Genomic DNA, 19,755 nt, shown 5'->3' on the forward strand with positions numbered 1-19,755 from the left:
CACTTACTATGTACATAACACCTCAATAAGGTACTAAGGATATAAAGATTATATAAGACCTGGCTCCTAGCCTCATGGAGTTTGCAGTCTGATAGGCCAAGAGGAAACATATTAGGAACATGAAGCAACTGTGTTCTTTGTAGTCATTCTTGAGTCCAACTCTTCACGACCCCGTTAGAGGTTTGCTTGGCAAAAATACTGGAGTGGTTTCCTATTTCCTTCTCCAGCTCATTTTATAGATGAGGAAATTGAGGCAAACAGGGTTAAGTGACTTGCCCAGGGCCACAGGGCTAGTAAGTGTCTGAGGCCAGATTTGAACTCAAGAAGATGAGTCTGTCTGACTTCAAGCTTGGCACTCTATGTACTGTGCAACCTAACTGCCCCAACTGTGTTCTTTATTCTTTTTAATTTCTATTTCTTCCTAATTTATTCTTGGCTTTATTTCTGCTATCAAAATATATTGAAATTTAAAAAAAACCCAAGCTCTGGAAAACAAACACAGCATTTTATTTAATTAAAATACTATACATATTGTTTACATTTTCATGGAAAATAGTGAGTTTAAAAACACCCAAACAGTGTTCACTTTCAAAAACATTATGTGCCCTTCCCAGACACCAACTACCTCCTGCCTTGTTGCTAAGTGGACATTAACCATCTGTCCCTCAGGGTTGGGGACACCCTGAAAATGGGCCTGAAAGGACTTCCAGAACGATCCTTTTCCTTGTACTATGATGAGTCAGGATTTGCTCAGCTACCATAAGCTTTCACTTAAGTGGGAAGCCAGATAAAATGCCAGGATCCAATATTCAATGCCCTGGGTCCTATCATGCCAATGGAACTTTACCTTTCTGTTGGAATCCAGAGAGCTACTACTGTTTCATTTGGATTCAGAGTTAATTGGAACTAAAGGAGGTCATTACCTCCATTCCCTCCTGGCTCATTAGTGTCCTGAGCCAGGGTCCACCAGCCTTCCCAATTAGTTAGTGGGAGGCAAGACACTGTCACATAGTGTTTGAATGTAACTGATCAGCAGATACTCTAGCCCTTGCCTCGCCTGGCACATAATGCTATCAGACTTTATAAAGGATACATATTGGTACAATACAACTAAACAACTGAGGAATCACTTGCTTAAACAGAGCCACTTCATTCCATTTTTAAAAAATCATGTAACAAAACATTTGTAAAGAGAAAAAACAATAACATAATTATTAAACTTGAAAAGATAATTTTGTTCAGACATGCTTAGCTCATTTAAAACACAAGATTGAACAGGAGTCCTCTACCTCCCTCCTTAATTCATTGCCCAAACCTAGGTCCACCATTCTATATCATAAGATATTCATGTTTTGCTCCTGGATGGATCCTTTTTGTTCATATTTCCTCGAAATATCAGAAACATTATTTTCCCTGATACATCCTGCTCTTTGAGTTTTAACTCTCCAAATACATAGCTAGGGCTCTATACTCAACCATATTTTAATTAGAGGTTTGTTTGTTTTTTTCATCCTCCCACATTCAAGTCTACCCTCTACCCTCCCTCCTTCAAAAAAAGTTTTTAAAGCAGGTTACAATGAAAGTGAAGATCTCAGTGTCACTTGCAATTGGAAAACCATCTCTCTATGCACCACTCCATCTTCTCAGTTGATGGGAATAAAGTAGGGCTGAAATTGCTTCTCATGTTCCGGTTCTGTTGGGGGCATTTTCACATAGACTCCTGTAGTGAGAAGACTCCTTTTCTTTAGCTGAGAGAGAGAGAGAGAGAGAGAGAGAGAGAGAGAGAGAGAGAGAGAGAGAGAAAGAGAGAGAGAAAGAGAGAGGAGAAAATTGATTAGCATTGTACAACAAAGAACTTTCTTTGGCATGGTTAGGAAACATGGTGGACAGCTTTTAGAACAAGAATCTCTTTTCTTCTTGATTATATTTCTGGGACGGTTGGATAAGGAACCCCCTAGCATCTCTGTAAAATGGGAACCATCTTCCCTATCTAAGGGAAGATGTAAGATATAAGGGCAGGGTGTGTGGTAAGAAACTTTAAAGAAGTCAGAAAAAAAAAAGAGGCACTAAATCCTTCAGTCCTTCTCATTTCCAGCTCAATGACTATTGGCTGATTTGTGTCCACAACAGCACATAATGGGTCTGGGTCTACTGAATTAGAAAAGCAATCAAATATTGTTAGCCAGTTCTCAGAATTAATCCCTTCTGTAGGTGATTTTTCTCTTTTCCTATATTGATCTTTAATTTCTGTCCCCTCATTTTTAAAAAAAAGTTCATTCTGTTTTCCTGTGTGATAGCAGCATGCGGCAAGAAAGGTAGGCAAAACCCACTAATATATCTAACAACAAGCATTTATTAGGCATTTACTGTGTGGTCAGCATTGTGTTAAGCGAGGGGGTACAGAAGAAGGAAAAACAGGCTGTGCCCTTAAGGAGTTTCCATTTTAAGGGAGTGGTGACAATGTATACACGAATTAGTAGTTATCAGATAAATATGGAATAATTGAAAATTAGCCTTAGAGGGGATAGTACTAGTAGTTGAGAAGGTGGGGATGGAGAGGAAAGGCCTTCTGAAGGACATGTTGCTTGAGCTCAGTCTTAAAGAAAGTCAATACACGATTGTCAAAAATTAATGTGGGGGGAATTTGGAATACAGTGGCTATTCTTAACTTTTTTGTGTGTTGTGGATCCCTTTAGTGGTCTGATGAAGCCTATAGGCCCTTTCAGAGAATGGTTTTTTTTTAAAATACCAAATAAAATGCAAAATTTCAAACAAATGGTAATAAAAATAAAAATGCATTTTTTTCTAATTCAAGTTTATAGACCCCTCCAAAAAAATCTTTCTACAGAACTTTATAGACCCCAAATAAAGAATCTTTGGAAGAGATTGTACTTCATTCCTAATAAAGATAGTATTACAAACAGGTGTCAGATCTCACAAACCCACAGGGATGTCACAAAGACCTATTTTTAAGGGGGAAAGGATGACTGTTCCCTACATAAATCCACCCTCTGTCACCAACTCTAGTAAGTTTTTGAATGGGAAGAGAGTGGTGGATCACAGAAAGTAAGGGGCATGTGGTTCATAGGGGGAATGAACAGTTGGGCCTTTGCAGCATGATGAAGGACAAGGAAGATGGGATGGGGGGGGCAGACAGCCAAAAAAGTGGAGACATGTTCACCTGCCACAAAGCTTTAGCAGCTATGTGGTATAGTGGACAGAGTACTTGGCCCAGGCAGGAATACCTGAGCTCAAATCTAGCCTCAGACCATATTAACTGCATGACTGTGGACAAGTCACTTAACCTGTTTCCTTAACTGCAAAACAGATAACAATATCATTTACCTTTCAAGATTGTTGTGATGAAAAAAAAAATTAAAAATTAAAAATAAATTTTAAAAAGATTGTTGTGACGATCAAAAGAGAACATAATTGTAAATTATTTAGCACAATGCCTGGCAAAGAGAAGGGACTTAATAAATGCTTTTTCCCTTCTTTCTTCCTTCCCTTCCCCTGCCCTCAACTTTGCCTAAAACCAGCCCAATATTCAGGGACTAGTCACTAAAGTTCATTTTAAATGAAGGTGAGAAGTGAAGCAGCCAGGTGGCCTTCTTCCAGCTGTTAGTCAAAGTGAAACCCTTCAGAAGCACACAAACACTGTCTTGTTGAACACTCTGATCTAAAATGAGTCATCCCTGAACCCCCCAGTAGCTGCTTCTCGCTGTTCTTTTTGGTGTGCTATCACTGTCTTTCCACCTTCCTCTTTGACTCCTCAGCCTCAAAGACCTTCGATGCAATGCTGAGCAGCAGATCAGGCCTTTAGGCTGATGGAGATCTGACAATGGGAGAAGCCCAGGATGGGAAGGGACCACGGTAATACTCACCATTTTATTCAAGGAAACAGCTGTGATGAGGAAGCTGTAAAAAAATAACGCAGAGCTCACTATTGCCAGGATCCAGAGCATGACTTCAAAGTCTGGGCAAGGTTCAGGATCTGAAACAGAGGAGAGGAAATAGTCTCCATGTGGTTGGCATGGTGGAAAGGTCACTGGACTAGAAGTCATGAGACCTGGACTCTAGACCCTGTTCCACCATTCATTAGCTATGGGACTCAAAGCCAAATTGCTTCACTTTTCACCTGCAGTATGAGAGGATCAGACAAGATGATCTCTGAGTTCCCTTCCAGCCCCAAGGTGAAAAGCATTATGACTTAAGAAAGTTCTTTTTATATGGACTGAAGCCTACCTATCCATACCAAACCAGCTTTTTTCAGCTCTAAGGATAGTAGTCTAGGATAAGAAAGTTTTGGCAGAAAAAGTAAATAAATAAATATTTTTTAAAAAGAAAATATTGGCAGGTTCCTAGAAGGACTGACAAGCTTGAACAAAAAGAAAGAAAGTAGGACTTCTTAAATAGTGCCTCCTTTATTGGATAATATATGGAGACTCTGGAAGCTTGAGATAACTTCCCAAGTACGTCATACCCAAAATATAAGGCTTACCACTATCCCAGGTACCTTAGAGCTCTTCAGCCCCAATTACACTTGGAGGCATTACCTTAACTTTTGGACCCACTGGTAACATAACTGCCTTTACAAGACGACAAACAAGAGATCCAAATAACCTTCCAAACTCAACAATGAATAGCCTAACACACAGTAAGAAAGTGATTTTGTTGTTTCTAGATATTATGCAAAATAGAGTAGTTCTATAGAATGCATATCATTTTATTGCTCTTTTTATCCTTATTCCACAGGTGAAATAGCTTTGCTCACCAATGACATATATCTGTGTTCCATTGCCCAAACCCATGTAGTAGGGGGGAGGATACATGAGCTCCACTTTGCAGATGTACAGTCCACTGTCTGAGGCCTTCAGTCCTGTGAGAGTGAGCATCAATTTATTCCCGCTGGCATTTCCTGTGCACTCAAGCATGTCATCCATGAACACTGGTTGATTCTGTACCAGATATGTTGAGGCACAGACTTCAACCATCTGGTTGTCCATCTGTCGAAGAAGTCCCACTCGGATCTCTTTGGTTTTTTCTGTCAACTCATATTTACACACAAAGCTGGCAATCCCTCTGCTGTTGGCCAGGACCACTGCTGGTTGAGTCACACGTACCGCTAGCATTAAGGAAATTTAAAAAATATATATATTTCATGAGTTAGCAACTAATCAGGGAAGAATCTATGCAAAATTGTGTAGTGTTTCAGACCTTCTGTCCCAATCTAGATATTCCACCTCACTAACCTAGCCTAGCCTATAGCCTATAGAGGTGCCTCTAGGACCTTACTGTCCACTGCTTCTTACTAAGGTGCTAAATTGTTAGCTGGTAATAGGTACTTGCACAGTAGCTGAACTACTGGAGACAAATCATGGGATTCAGAAGACTTAGATGTGAGTCCAAGTTCCAGAGCCATGACTACGGAATTTTTTTCACCTGGAACACAAAGAGTTGAACAGGAGAGGAAGGATCATTTCAGAGAAGACCATCATCTAAGGAGAAGGAGATGTTTGGTGACTTGGTGAAGGAGTTGCCATGGAAATGGACCCCTTGGAGGTAATGGCCCTGGGAAACTTTTGCTTTGTAAGATGCTTCATACACATACACACAATACTCCATCTCCATTGGATTCAATTATTTTTATGCTTTGTTGTCCTACATGCTTGGAAAACCCTCTCTTCTTATTTCCACCTCTTAGAATCCAGGGTTTTCTTCAAAGCTCAACTCAAAAGCCATCTTTGGCATGGCCATCTTTCCCGATCTTCCTATTTACCAGTGCCTCTTCCTTCAAACTTTTATATATGTTTATATACATATAATGTATATGAGTATATGTGAGCATGTGTATGTATATATATACTATCTGTATCATATATATGCATATATACATATATGTACTTATATATTTATATGTTGAATCTCCTGATAGAATATTAGCTCCTTATGGACAGGGACTATGATTTTTCTGTCTTTGTATCCCCCAGGGCCTAGCAAAGTGCCTGACACAAAGCAGGTGCTTAATAAATGCTTATTAACTGACTGACTGACTAATTGGTAAAATAGGCAAGCAGAGGAGTACAAGGTAAGGATGGGAATAATAGTCATTATGGAAATGAAATATGTCCTTGTAGGGAAAAAGTTCACTATTCTCCCATGTCAGCTCCCTGAGACATAACAACATTTACCTATACTAGTCACTACCCTCTCTAGCTCTAATACAAACAATTATGACTGTGCACAGATCATTTCATATGGCCTCAGTTTCTTTAATTGCAAAATGGAAAGAACAGTTATTATAACTCCCACTTCACAGAGTTGTGAACAAAAAGCGTTATAAACTTTAAAGTGCCAAGGAGAAGCAAATGATTTCGGTCCCCAGTTCCATTTTACTAGAACTCTTAGGGCCTATAATTCCTCCAAGGAATCAAAGAATAAATCTCCATTAATGGAATTTCAAACACTTTAATGTACAACTAAGAAGATGTTTTGGGGGTAAGTGACTTGAATTACTCAGATCCACCATGCATGCACTGACATGTCTGACCTCATGATTGAATTCAATTCATTAAACATTTATTGCAGACCTACATGTGGAAATTACTGAGCTTGGCCTTCAGGGGCTACAAAGACAAATGGAAAAGATACCTGCCCTCAAAGATCTTACATGCTAATAAAGGATATAGAACATGTATCTGAGTGTTAAACAGGATGCAAGTACAAAGAGAGATATATGTAAAGTGCTACGGAAGCATAGAAAACAGAGTGTTTATGTATGGCTAAGGGGGTATGGAATCAGGATTCTAGGTCTAATAGATCCTAAATCTACTCTGATGTTGTGCTTCTAGAAGCCTGGCATTCTTGCAAAAGACAATGGGTAGTTAGTGATTTCTCTTCTGAAGGACCATGGGAACAGATTTGCCAATGGGAAACCTTGCTTGCTTTTTTTTTCCAATTTTATTAATTTATTGATTTATCAACAATCACTTCCCAAATTCTTTTGAGTTGAAAATTTTTCTCCCCCTTCCTCACCCCCACCCTCCCCAAGACAGCGCACAATCTGATATAGGTTTTACATTTACATTCCTATTAAACATATTTTCACATTAGTGAAATTGTAAGTAAAAAATTAAAACCAATAGGAGGAACCATCAGAAAGATGAAACAAAACTCAACAGGAGGTAAAAAATAAGTGATAGCAATTCGACTTCCATAGTTCTTTCTTTGGATGTGGACAGCATTTTCCATCCCGAGGCCTCTGGAGATGTCTTAGATCCTCATAATGCTGAGAAGGGTTCAGTTTAACAATATTAGTCATCTCATAACATGGCTGTTATTGTGTACAAAGTCCTCTTGGTTCTGCTCACTATACTCAGCATCAGACCATATAGGTCTTTTCAGGAAACCTTGCTTTCTTCAAAACAATGGAAGTACCTGTACTACTTACTGTAACCAATAATTCATTAATATTTTACCTCTTTCTCAGACCATTCCAAACAATCAGGCCTCTCACAGCTGTTAATGATACCACTTTGTATACCTCCATTATCTTGTCTGTTTTATATACTTCCATTAAACTTGCCTAAGACCCTTGTTTTATTTTTCCCTTCAAAGAGTACAAAATTGTTCAGTTAATGAATTGGAAATTGAGGGTGCACCCATCAATTAGGAAATGGCTGAGCAAGTTGTGGAAGTTATAGTATATGGTTGTGATGGAATACTATTACATAAGGTATGAGGAGCAGGATGATTTCAGGAAAAACCTGACAAGACATATATGAACTGATGCAAAGTGAACAGAGCAGAACCAGGAGAACATTATACATAGTAACAGCAATATTGTAAGGGTGATCAACTGTGACAGACTCGGCTACCCTGATCAAGGCAACGATCCAAGAAAATTCGAAAGACTCATGAGGAAAAATGCTGGCCACCTCCAGCAAGAGAACTAATGAACTCTGAATGCAGATTGAAGCATACTTCTTTTTGCTTTCTTTATTTTTATTGTTTTATTTTGTTTGCTCTTTCTTTTGTAACATGGCTATTATGGAAATCTAAAAAATATTTTTTATTAAAAAAAAGTGTTGCCTCATGCAGTTGATTGAGAAACTTCTCCATAATATTCCTCTCTCTGCTGAATAGCTCTTTCCCTTATGGCCATAAGTCATAAAGCTATACCTTGCTTAAACTAGAAGTTGCTGGGGGCTAATTTTTTTGACAAGGGATAGCAGAAGACCTCACAGGAGTGGGCTACACTTTCAGCTAGAAAGTTGAGTATACTTTCAACAAGTAGATCAAAACTCCAGAAATACATGACATGGCCTGTCTGGAGAATGGTAAATAGTCCAGGTTTATAATGGTGAATTATAAGAGTTAACACTGGAAAAGACCAGATCACTGAGAAGCTTGAAAGTTAGAAAAAAGAGTTTTCATTTATTTATTCATTTATTTGTTTGGCATTTATTAAGTACACTGTGTCAGGCCTCTTGGAGATAGAAAATTTAGGTAAGATATACTCTGATATCAGAGATCTTTCAAACTATTAGTGAGTGATAAAACACAGATCATTCTAGTATATATTACATCAGAGAATTGCAAAACAAAGACGTAAGTGTGATTTGACAAGAAAGGCCATTTTTGACTTGAGAGGAGAAAGGGAATTCCTCAGAATCTGGAATGGTCTTATCAAGGAAATGGCATTTAAGCATAACTTTAAATGAGGAGTAATCATACAACAGACAAAGTGGGAAAAGGAAGGTATTTGAGGCATAAAATACAGCATGAACAAGGGAATCAAGGAAGAAGGATACAAGATATGTTAGAGAAATAGATCATACACCAGTTTTGCTGCAGCATAGAGTACTTGGAGGTTGAAAAGGTAAGGTGGTGCCAGTTTGTTAAAGGTCTTGAATACCAAGCAAAGGAATCTGAAATTTACTCAGCAGACAATAGGGAATAACTTTTATTTTTCAGCAGAAAAATAATATGATCCAATTTTAGATCAAAAGATTTTTTTTTCTGATTGGAAAGCCTGTTAAGAGAATATTACAATAATCTAAAACGGTAGCAAATAAAAAAGAGCTGCTATTACTTAGGATTGGTGCAATGAGAATAGAATTATAAATGTATTGCTGGAGGAGACTTTGGAATAACCTATTCTAATTTTTTCATTTTAAAGATGAAACTGAGGCTCAGAGAGGTTAAGTGACTTATCTTTAATGACAGGAAGAAAGGGTTGGATGCAAGAAACATTGCAGAGATGGAACTGAAAGGATCTGTGATTTATTGGATTGAGGGATTTAGACACTACAAAAATTTGACTTACATCGATATAACCCTTTAAGTCTTTTAAAGAGCTCTCCTGTGTAAGAGACATTTGTTGTTCAGTTGTTTCAGTTGTGTCCAACTCTTTATGACCCCATTTTGGGGTTTTCTTGGCAAAGATAATGGAGTGGTTTGCATTTCCTTGTCCAGGTCATTTTACAGATGAAGAAACTGAGGCAAACAGGGTTACATGACTTGCCCAAGCTAGTCAGCGTCTGAGGCTGGATTTTAGCTCAGGACAAATCTTCCTGACTCCAGGACCAGAACTCTATCCACTATACCACCTTGTTGCTCATGGGAGAAATTAATCATATTACAATCCTCGCTTTATTGAAGAGGAAGTTGAAGCTCAGAAAATCTAAAGCACTAATCTATGATCACACTGCTAGTATGTCCAATCTGATATTCAAATCATTACACCTCCTCCTCACCTAAAGTTCAGCTCTTTCCACTATTTTACATTTTCTCTCACTACAATATATTGCCTCTCTGATAATTAGTAAATGTAGAGAAACCTTTGTGAAGTCAATAGAGAGTTGGACCCAGATCAAATCCTGCTTTTGACCCTTACTAATTACATGACACTGAGCAAATCACTCTCACTGGACCTCAGTTTCCTCATGCATAAAATTCAGGGACGAGATTCAATAACCCCCTAGGTCCCTCCCTGATCTAAAGCTTTAGATAGATAGATAGATAGATAGATAGATAGATAGATAGATAGATAGATGATTGATAGATGGATAGACAGATAGATAGATGATTGGTAGATAGATCTATGATAGATCAGATGATAGATGATAGATCAGAAAAAAAAACAATTTTGAGTGATGAAGAAAGCTTTGTTATTTGAGTTTGAGGCAGAAATCGAGTTTGGGGTGGAAATAGCTAGCAGTTGGTTGGAATCTTGAACAGTATTTCAGAAGAGAGGTTAGGGCTGCAGATACAGGTTTGAGACTCATGGTGTGCTTTGGCCAGGCCCTGCTGCAAACCTCCACCTACCCTCCAAGACATGATGACCATATGTCAGTAAGAACCCAGAGGTCCCCACATAGTAAGAAAAAATTCTTAAATTCTAGAATTAAATTCTGGTTAAAACTAGGTGCTGGGGTGTGGGGGACAATAGTAAAGAGGTTGTAAAAAAATGAAGGGCTGATGTAGCATCTACCATTTGAGGATAAAAGCACTCATGAGGAGAAGGATCATTGTTCCTCTGACCTGGAGAGACCCTCACCTTGAACTGAATGCTGTGACCAGAACCTGAGCTGAGCCTCAATTTGGAAGAACAGAGAGAGACACCAGGAGCCTATCTGCTAACAGTAACTGCTATTATGTGCCTCAGGTAGCTTTGCTTTATGTTTGATGAGTTCATCCTTACCAGCTAAGTAATCTTCCCTACCCCTCTTTTGAAAACGTGTATTCCTTGTTTGTAGCTCAGTCATTTTGTGATCTCAATACCTTATGTTAGGACAGCTTCTTAAGTTTCCTAGTAAGATTCATCTTCATAAAAGTAGTTATGAATGCCATGGGAATGAATGAGATCACCAATAGAAAGAGAAGAGGGTAATAGACAGACCCTTAGAAAAATCCCACATTACGCATACCCTTTGACCCAGCAATGGAACTTCTAGGGCTGTATCCCAAAGAGATCATCAAAACAGGAAAAGGACCCACATGTACAAAAATATTTATAGCAGATCTTTTTGTGATGGCAAAGAATTGGAAATTGAGGGGATGCCCATCAATTGGGGAATGGCTGAACAAGTTTTGGTATATGAATTGATGGAATACTATTGTGCTATAAGAAATGATGAGCAGGCAGACTTCAGAAAAACCTGGAAAGACTTGTATGGACTGATATTGAGTGAAGTGAGCAGAACCAAGACAACATTGTACACAGTAACAGCCATGTTGTGAGATGACTAACTTTGATAGACTTTAACCCTTCTCAGCAATTCAAAGATCTAAGACATCTCCAAAAGTCTCAAGATGGAAAATGCTATCCACATCCAGAGAAAGAACTATGAGTTTGAATGCAGATCAAGGCATACTATTTGCTCTTTTTATCTCTTCTGTTTTGTTTTGTTTCCTCTTTCTTGTGGTTCCTCCTATTGGTTCCAATTCTTCCTTACAACATGACTAATGTGCAAATATGTTTAATAGGAATGTATATGTAGACCCTATATCAGATTGCACACCATCTTGGGGAGGGAAGGGGGAGAGGGAGGGGAGAAAAATTTTAAACTCAAAAGCATATGGAAGTGATTGTTGAAAACTAAAAATAAATAAAAAATAAAATAAAATAAAGAAAAAACACATTAAGAGGCATGAAAGAAGAAAGGGAGACAGCAAAATAAACAAAGGACAGAAGCTATAGGGGCAGGATAACCAAGAGAATATACTATCTCCAGAGGCAAGAGAGAAAACCAGTCCAATAGAAAGAAATGGTCAACCTCATCTAAAGCAGCAGAAAGGTTGATTAGGATGAGATCAAGCAGGAGACCACTGAATTTTGTTGTTAGGTAGTCCTGTTTGTTCTTGGGAGGGTGGTTTCTCTAAAGTGGTAGGGATTGAAACAGGCTGCAGAAGGTTACAGGGACAGTAGGACGATGAATAAGTGGAATCAATGGGTATAGACAACTTTTCCCAAGAAATTTAGGAGTGAATGATGAAGTTAGAGGATGTGGTCATTGGATGAGCCAGAAGAGTCAAAGGGAAAGCACATTTAGGATTAGGGAAGTCTAGGGTTGGACTTTAATGTGTAAGCTACAGGGACACTGAAGTTTTGGGTCATAGGAACAACATGACCATTTCCACTCAGCCCTGCAACAATAGCTAAAGAGTGACTCTCCTCTCTACCCACTGCATTTGCCTGGGAGGGTTTCCTTATCATTGCAAGGGAAGCTTTTATATGAAGAAAGCCACAGAGTAAAGAGTGCCAGGTCGTTTCCTCTGTAGAGTGAAGCAACCTTGCTGCCAGGCTTTTGGGGGCTTCCCCCATTGCCTGATCTATGGGCTAACCCATCACCACTGTTACCGCCACCACCATTAATATTCTGTACAACACAAATATTTCCCTTATGAGTCCCTCCATGCCTCAATTCTCCTTTTCCCTGGGTTGTACATAACAGATACACAAGACTTACATTAAAAAAGGATCACACATTCCCTATTATCTAAAAAATAAAAGGTTGCAACTTGCGCCTCTTAGCCTGGGCTATGCCTGGATATTCTTGAGTCTCTTGTCCACTCTACTTCTTAGAGTGGACAAAACTTCCCTTCTCCTCCACCACAGGGAGAGTTTCCCCCCTGAATAACATTTAATTTAATTATATCCAGCCTCTGAGCCTTTGTAAAAGCCTATGCTTTTTTGTACCCTATGATGGAAATCAGAATCTGTGGCTCTTTAAGGAAACTTAGCCATATTTAATATAACTCAAAATCTCAGCTCATACCCCACAGACTCAAGAAATGTGTAGTAATTTCTCCTGTCAAATTAACAAATATTTTGGATTGCCCATTCTGACAAATTACATGTCAAGTTTCTATGAATAATCTTTATCATTCTGTTATGTACACTGCACCTGGGCACATAGTAGGTACTTAATTAGTGCTTGTTGATTGGTTGATCTTAGCTGAACTATCAGATATAATAAACATTGAGTATGATATTTCCTGGAAACACTCAACTTTTAAAAATGGAAAATGACCTGTTACATGTCACAATAGTCCCTGGTTTTGCCTACATGAAATAGAGGAATTTGCTAAAGTGAATAATAAATATCTGAACTCAATGTGAAAATCAAATAGCAATGAAATCCCTTATACCATCAGTTAATTTAACCATTTTTGTTTGCTAAGTTTAGCTCAAGACTTGAAATTGCTTTCATGATTGTTACTTCATAAATTTCCTAATAAGTATTTTAATTTGATTAAAAGACACGGTAACATTGGCCTGGGATGGAAGTATCCCACAATTTAAGTGGATATTTTGGCCAGAAAATGTTTAATCCACCCCTATTGAATTCCGGCATTGTCAAATAATGACCAAGCTCATAGGTATTTAGAGCACTATACTTGGCTATTTACAGATAATGGCAATAAGATTGGATGGTGAAAAGATTATTGGCTTGCACCTTAGAGGACCAAGGTTCAAATACAACTTCCTGAGTAATATTGGATAAGTCATTTAACCTCCTCGGGCCTTAGTTCTTCATCTGTTAAATGCAGGGGTTGGCTACATGACCACTGAGGTCTTTTTCTAGATCTAGAGCTATGATTCAATGAATAAAGGATATCCATTCCCCACTAGAAAATCCTTATCTTTCAAAAAAAAAAAGAATAAAAGTACTAGAGTTAAAAAAAAATACATTCTTCCAACATGAACATAGAAACATGTGAAACTAACCATTGATCTCAAGCTACTACTCATCCTGGTCAGGAATTCTCTCTCGCAGATGAATAAACCAGAAAGCTATTATAGCTCACATATGATGTATTCAGGATTGAGCTAGGCATTTGATACACAGAGCTCCATCTATTCTCTGCTGACTTCTTTCAGCTGCCTGGCCTGGAATAGAAAATATCTCAGAGCAGCCAAAAAGGCACAAGTTTTGTTTTTAGCTTCTGGCCCTACTGTTGAAACCATGCCCTAGAATGGAAACGGTGGAGATCTGTATTCTAATAAGTCTTTTAAGGCACTCACCTTCGGAGATACTTGGGATAAAGAGCAGAGAGAGCATCGCTGTGCAGGGCCAGTTCTTGGGATAGTGAAGCTTTCCCATTTGTCTCCTGGATCCCAGGAGAACCATAACTTAATTGTTACCTGACTCGGAAAGTCAGGAAGGAGAATGAAACTTGTTGGGATACCGAAGCTTTGAAATGTGTTTGAACCCACACAGAGCCTGGGAGTTTATATAGGTAGCTTTGATCCCATGCATGTACTATACATGTGCACACCCGGGAGGCACCTGAAAGGATAACTTTTTGTTTTGGTTTTACGAGAAAGGAAGTAGTGGGCTCGGTTGCTACGTAGACTGTAACCTCAAAGTCCTCAAAATAGAAGTGAACAAAACAAGCCAATCCATGGATGGAAAATGCACTCACTTTGAAACTGACGCTTTTTGTTCACTTTGAGGATCTGAAGAATGGGGGGGGGGGAGGCTTGGAGAATTTCCTGGAGTGCACCTAAATCCCAGATTCAATCCAGGCATCCAAAAAACTTTCTTCTTACCTATGAAATCTCCTAAGCAGCCAAACTTCAGGCTAAACATCCCTTCAATTTGGTTGTGTAATTAATGGGAAGGAAGGGGAAATTATTGATATAAACTCTGCATGTTGTTTGCATTCCAATAACATCTTCTTTCTAAGGGCTTCCTGATCCCTTACAAAGAAGCATCGGTCACTCCAGTAAGCAGACTTCCTAATGTGATGTTTCTGTACTACGGATTGTGGATACTGAGGCTAACTAGAGACGTAGTTGACTTATCTCTGCTAGTGCTAAGATACAGTAGTGAATCCAGATGTTCTTAGAATCAGAAGCTAATCCAGATGTTCCTAAAATATATATCTTAAGAAAGACAGAATAAAACTGGGGAAAATGCAGGAAAAGGCAACTGAAATGACCCAGGGGATAGTAGGTCCACCACATTAAAAAAAATAAAACTAAACCCTCCTTTGGGCTAAAAAGTGTTGTATTCTTCAGACTGAAAACAGATTCTAGGGGCCAAAAAAGGTAGTGGTTATAACTGAAATTCACACCACTATGAAAGATATTACTATATGAGTAGGATGAATATCAGGTTGCTTACGAAATCCCAGAATATAAGAACTAAGGGACACTGCTTCAACTTGCAAAGATATCATTTGGGGCAAAAAAGCATTAATATTCCTAATTAATTTTGTGGATTTATTAAAGAAGAAATGGAACAGGCTGAAAACACAAATAGGTTCAGAAAGGGTTTGGGAATTAAAGAGTGATAGACCCATAACAGAGTAATAAACAAGAAGAATGGAAAGAAGGAAGGAAGGAAGGAAGGAAGGAAGGAAGGAAGGAAGGAAGGAAGGAAGGAAGGAAGGAAGGAAGGAAAGAAGGAAGGAAAGAAGGAAGGAAAGAAGGAAGGAAGGAAGGAAGGGAAGGGTGTGTGTTGTGTGTGTGTGTGTGTGTGTGTGTGTGTGTGTGTGTGTGTGTGTGTAATTGTCAAGTCAGCTACCGTAGTATGAGAGATTTAGAGCTAGAAGGGTCATCTAGTCCAATCCCTTCTTTTTTATAGATGAGATACTAAGGTTCATAGACAGTAAGTCATTTTCCCACCATCACAGAGGTAATAAGCAACAGAACTGGGATTTGAACCCATCTGATTCAAAATTCAACAATCTTTCTGCAGTACCAAGCTGCCTTTATATGAGTTTTTCACATTTGGTTGATAGATACATCTCTTGGTGAAAGGTTTCTTTGTATGCTCTTAAACTAACATGATCTACCAACAAAACTATTTGTTCATCACAAATGATGAAGCCCTGTCAACCAAGAGTATAATTACGGAGCAAATCTCTTTATCCCAAAAACTATGTATGCAATATGTTTTATTTTATAATATTTATACCTTATAATTATAATATATAACAATATTTTATATTATTTCATCCTAGCAAGATGAAAAGAAGGGATAGTACCCAAGCATAGGATAGTACAGGGTCAGTATGCAACATTGAAAAATTGAACTTAAAAAGAAAGCTTTAAAATAAAAGTGATAGAAGCATTAAACAGAGAGTAGTAATGTATTTTTTTTTCTTTAAATAGAGCCTTTTCTTGATTGATGTAGTGGAAACAGTCCTGAATTACAGGACCTGGAACTCTGCAACTAATTGTAAAGCTTTGAGCGAAGTACTTAACCTCTCTCTCAGCCTTAGTTTTCTCATCTGTAAAATAAGAAAGTTGAACTAAGTAAGGTTCTTTCCAGCTCTACATCTTCCAGGTTCTAAATGCTGTGCCCCCATGATTGAAGAGAGACTAAGATAACTCTGATTAATGACATCCAGAGTTAATATTAAACTCTCACTTTAGTAAAAATCATTCAATTCATTTTCTCACCAAACATTTTTTCAGACCTGCCTAACTAGCAGAAAAAGAGTTCATTTTGAACTTTTTCTCCTTTCATTTTCCCTGAATTTTATTCCCATCTTTGGCTAGTAAATGTTAAAGTGATTCAAAGACAAGGAGGCAGAATAGGACATTTGTCCCTAAATAATCAGGACTTAACTCTGGATTTCAGACTTTGGTCAACTGCCCTAAACTTAGGAAGACTCATCTTCCTGAGTTCAAATCTGGCCTCATTCATTAACTGTGGGACCCTGAGCAAGTCACGTAATCCCATTTGCCTCAGTTTCCTCATCTGTAAAATGAGTTAGAGAAGGAAATGGCAAACTGCTCCAGTATCTTTGCCAAGAAAACCCCAAATGGGGTTGCAGAGAGTAGGACATGACTGAAACAACTGAACAACAAAAGCCCCTCCTTAATCAAAATCTAGGCTGTGAGTAATATCCTAGAATGGGAGTTGAGTTCTGCTACCAACCCACATACAAAATTTCTGGAGGACAAGTTCTTATTCAAGTGTGATGCAGTGGAAAGGGCTGTGGCCCTGCCAACCAGAAGGGTTTAAATCCCAGCTCTGATATTTTCTGCCTGGGTGATCTTTGGCAAGTATCTCTGTGCCTTAGTTTTTTATTTTTGTTTGTTTGTTTTTTAGGCAATTGGGGTTAAGTGATTTGCCCAGGGTCACACAGCCAGTAAGTGTCAAGTGTTTGGTGTGAGGCCAGATTTGAACTCAGGTCCTCCTGACTTCAGAATCGGTACTGTATCCACTGTGCCACTTAACTGCCCCAATGCCTTAGTTTTCACATGTAAAATAAGATCATTAGATCAAAATAACCTCTAAGGTCCCTTCTAGCTTTACATTTGTTTCTTAGACTATTCTGTGCCTCCATCAATTTCTAGAAGTAGAATAAAAACTATTGGCTGCTTGATTTGGACAGAAAACTCATGATCTCTTCAAATGAAAAGTGAATTAAGCACAGTAAATTCTCAGTTACTCAGGGGCCAAAAATCTAAGTATGAAAGTGGTTCATGCCATCATTTTTGCATCTCCCCCCTTTCCCTACAATATCCTTTGCACATATATAGGTTCCTTAATGATTTCATCAAAGAGAAGTTAAAGATGGGAGAATTCAATTTTGCCACTTATCTGAAACTCTCAAAAAGGGAAGGTTGGGAGAGTGCACAGAGAAGGAAGCTGAAATAATGTGCTATAAGGATTTGGGATTCATGGTGACTTCATTCACCCATGCCCTCCTGCTGAGATGGATAAGCCCAAATTGGCTGGCTTCTTTCAGTTGCTACTGGACTTTTAAGTTTATCGAGATTTACCTGCTTTGCAATGGTCCTGGAGTTCAAAAGCCACTAACCCACTTCTCTTAGCTATGTTACTTTTTTCTTTTTGTTCTCAGAAATTGAGGTGCTGTGGCTACAATGGGGGAGGAAGGCTGTTTCTGGCCTAATTATCAAACTTGTTTTACTTTGTAAAGGTCATTCCACACCCCGTGCCTAGTTCTACACGTTCAAGCTTTTGAACAATGCTCTTCCATTTTCTAAACGTCCTCTTCTCATCTTTCACATTAAGGGCATGCCAAAAAACCCAACTTGCATTGAAAGATTTGCCCCTGAGTCTTGACTGTAGCATCTACTGCAAAACATCCTTTGCTTGATGGTTTCAGATGTAATGGGAAGAATGAAAAGTTTAATATTTGCATAGTGTCTAGTTTCAGGATATCCCATTACGTTTCACCTGTAATTATGCCTAATTAAGGTTACATATTCTGTTTTCATGCTAATTAGCTCATCACATAGCTGCCCCCTTTCAATGTTTGCTTCAAAAGGAAAAAAGAAATCATCTAAAAAACTAAGTGATTGCTGGAAGAAGAGCTTGTCAGTCATCAAGCTTCAAAAAAGATGTAAAAAGAAAAGTTAAAGGTATGCAAAAGGACTGGAGGGAAAAAGATGGACTCATTACTTTTTAAAAACTAATATGAGGTTCCTGTGACAGACCCCAACAGAATGAATTTGCTGGATTGATTTTAGCCCTAGGAGACAGTAATTCACGCCATAAAACCACTTAGATATGGAAGTTTCTGATGTATAAGGAAAAAATTAAAAATGAGATTTCTGCTGAATTTTGAGTTTGCATTGTTCACTTGCTTCAAGTTAAATTGAATAAGGTCATCATTGAAACAAATGCCTTCTTATGATCATGGGCAAGCCATTCATCATTCTGGGCCTCAGTTTCCTCAACTATAGAGTAAGAGATTGGAAAAAGATGATGTCTGAAGTCCTATTACCTATGTAGGAAACTCATCCAAGTCATTTAAACTCTCTAGGTGCCAATTTCTTCCTCTGTAAAATGAGTAGAGGCAGCACAAAGAGCATTGGCTTTAGAATCAAAGGACCTGGGTTCAAATCCTACCTCTGATGCTTTCTACCTGTGTGACTTTGGGAAAATAATTTAACCTTATTAAGCCTTATTTTCCTCATCTATAAAATAAGGAGATTGGACTAGATGACTCTTCCAGTTCTGAGTTACCTATGAATCCATGATACTTTCAATTCTAATGTTTTGGAACATTATGGTGGTCTTACTGGTGAAATCAGAGATTTACATATAAAAGAATGGGCCCCATGAAGACAATTTGGAGAATTCATCTCTGATTGGCTCACCCTTGTTTAAGTCATAAGATTTCCCCTTTACATTTTCAATATTACAGACAATGATTTCACACGATATTTCTGAATTTAGTGCCATTTGCTCCATTCTATCAACAGTCTTCATTCCTTATGAATAAAAGAAAAGCAAGAGATAAGTGGATGTTCACCCTTAACTTTCTAGCTCTGGATGCAGCTAAACAAACTAATCTAGAGGGCAGATGGTGGCCATGGAGACTGGCTGGTAGGGCCTCAAAACCCAGCAATAGAAGGGCTTTCAGGAGATAATCCCTTCATCATCAAAGGTCTGCAAAGAGCAAGGAATAGTTGAATGCATTCAAATTATGTCGCAGATGTGCATGTGAGATCACACACTTAGCAGACACTAGCCATAGGTGTCCCCCCCAAGGCTCTGTTCTGGGCCTTCTATACTATCTCACTTGATAATCTCATCACCTCCCAGGGGTTTAATTATAGTGTCTATGCAGATGACTCTCAGATCTCTATGCCTAGCCCTATTCTGTCTACTGAACTACAGTCCCCAAATACCAATTGCCTTGTGGCAACCTCTGACTGGATATCCCATAGGTATCTCAAACTCAACATGTTCAAAACAGAACTCATTATCTTTTCCCAAAAAGCCTTCTATTCTTCGGAATTTTTCTGTTGCTATT

The 19,755-nt window shown here is 38.5% G+C and overlaps 1 protein-coding gene across 1 annotated transcript; it reads right to left on the minus strand.

Moving 5' to 3' along the window:
- Positions 1 to 486: 486 nt before the first annotated feature.
- Positions 487 to 14,288, minus strand: CTLA4 (cytotoxic T-lymphocyte associated protein 4). Its single transcript, XM_020972853.2, has 4 exons — positions 14,033 to 14,288; positions 4,775 to 5,125; positions 3,885 to 3,994; positions 487 to 1,748 (listed from the first exon to the last, which is right to left on the minus strand). The coding sequence occupies exons 1-4, from the start codon at positions 14,136 to 14,138 to the stop codon at positions 1,644 to 1,646; spliced, it is 672 nt and encodes a 223-aa protein (XP_020828512.1). The 5' UTR covers positions 14,139 to 14,288; the 3' UTR covers positions 487 to 1,643.
- Between the last annotated feature and the right edge of the window lie 5,467 nt (positions 14,289 to 19,755).

This window comes from Phascolarctos cinereus, unplaced genomic scaffold (genome assembly GCF_003287225.1).
Source record: "Phascolarctos cinereus isolate Bilbo 61053 unplaced genomic scaffold, phaCin_HiC Scaffold_7;HRSCAF=346, whole genome shotgun sequence".
Taxonomy (NCBI): domain Eukaryota; kingdom Metazoa; phylum Chordata; class Mammalia; order Diprotodontia; family Phascolarctidae; genus Phascolarctos; species Phascolarctos cinereus.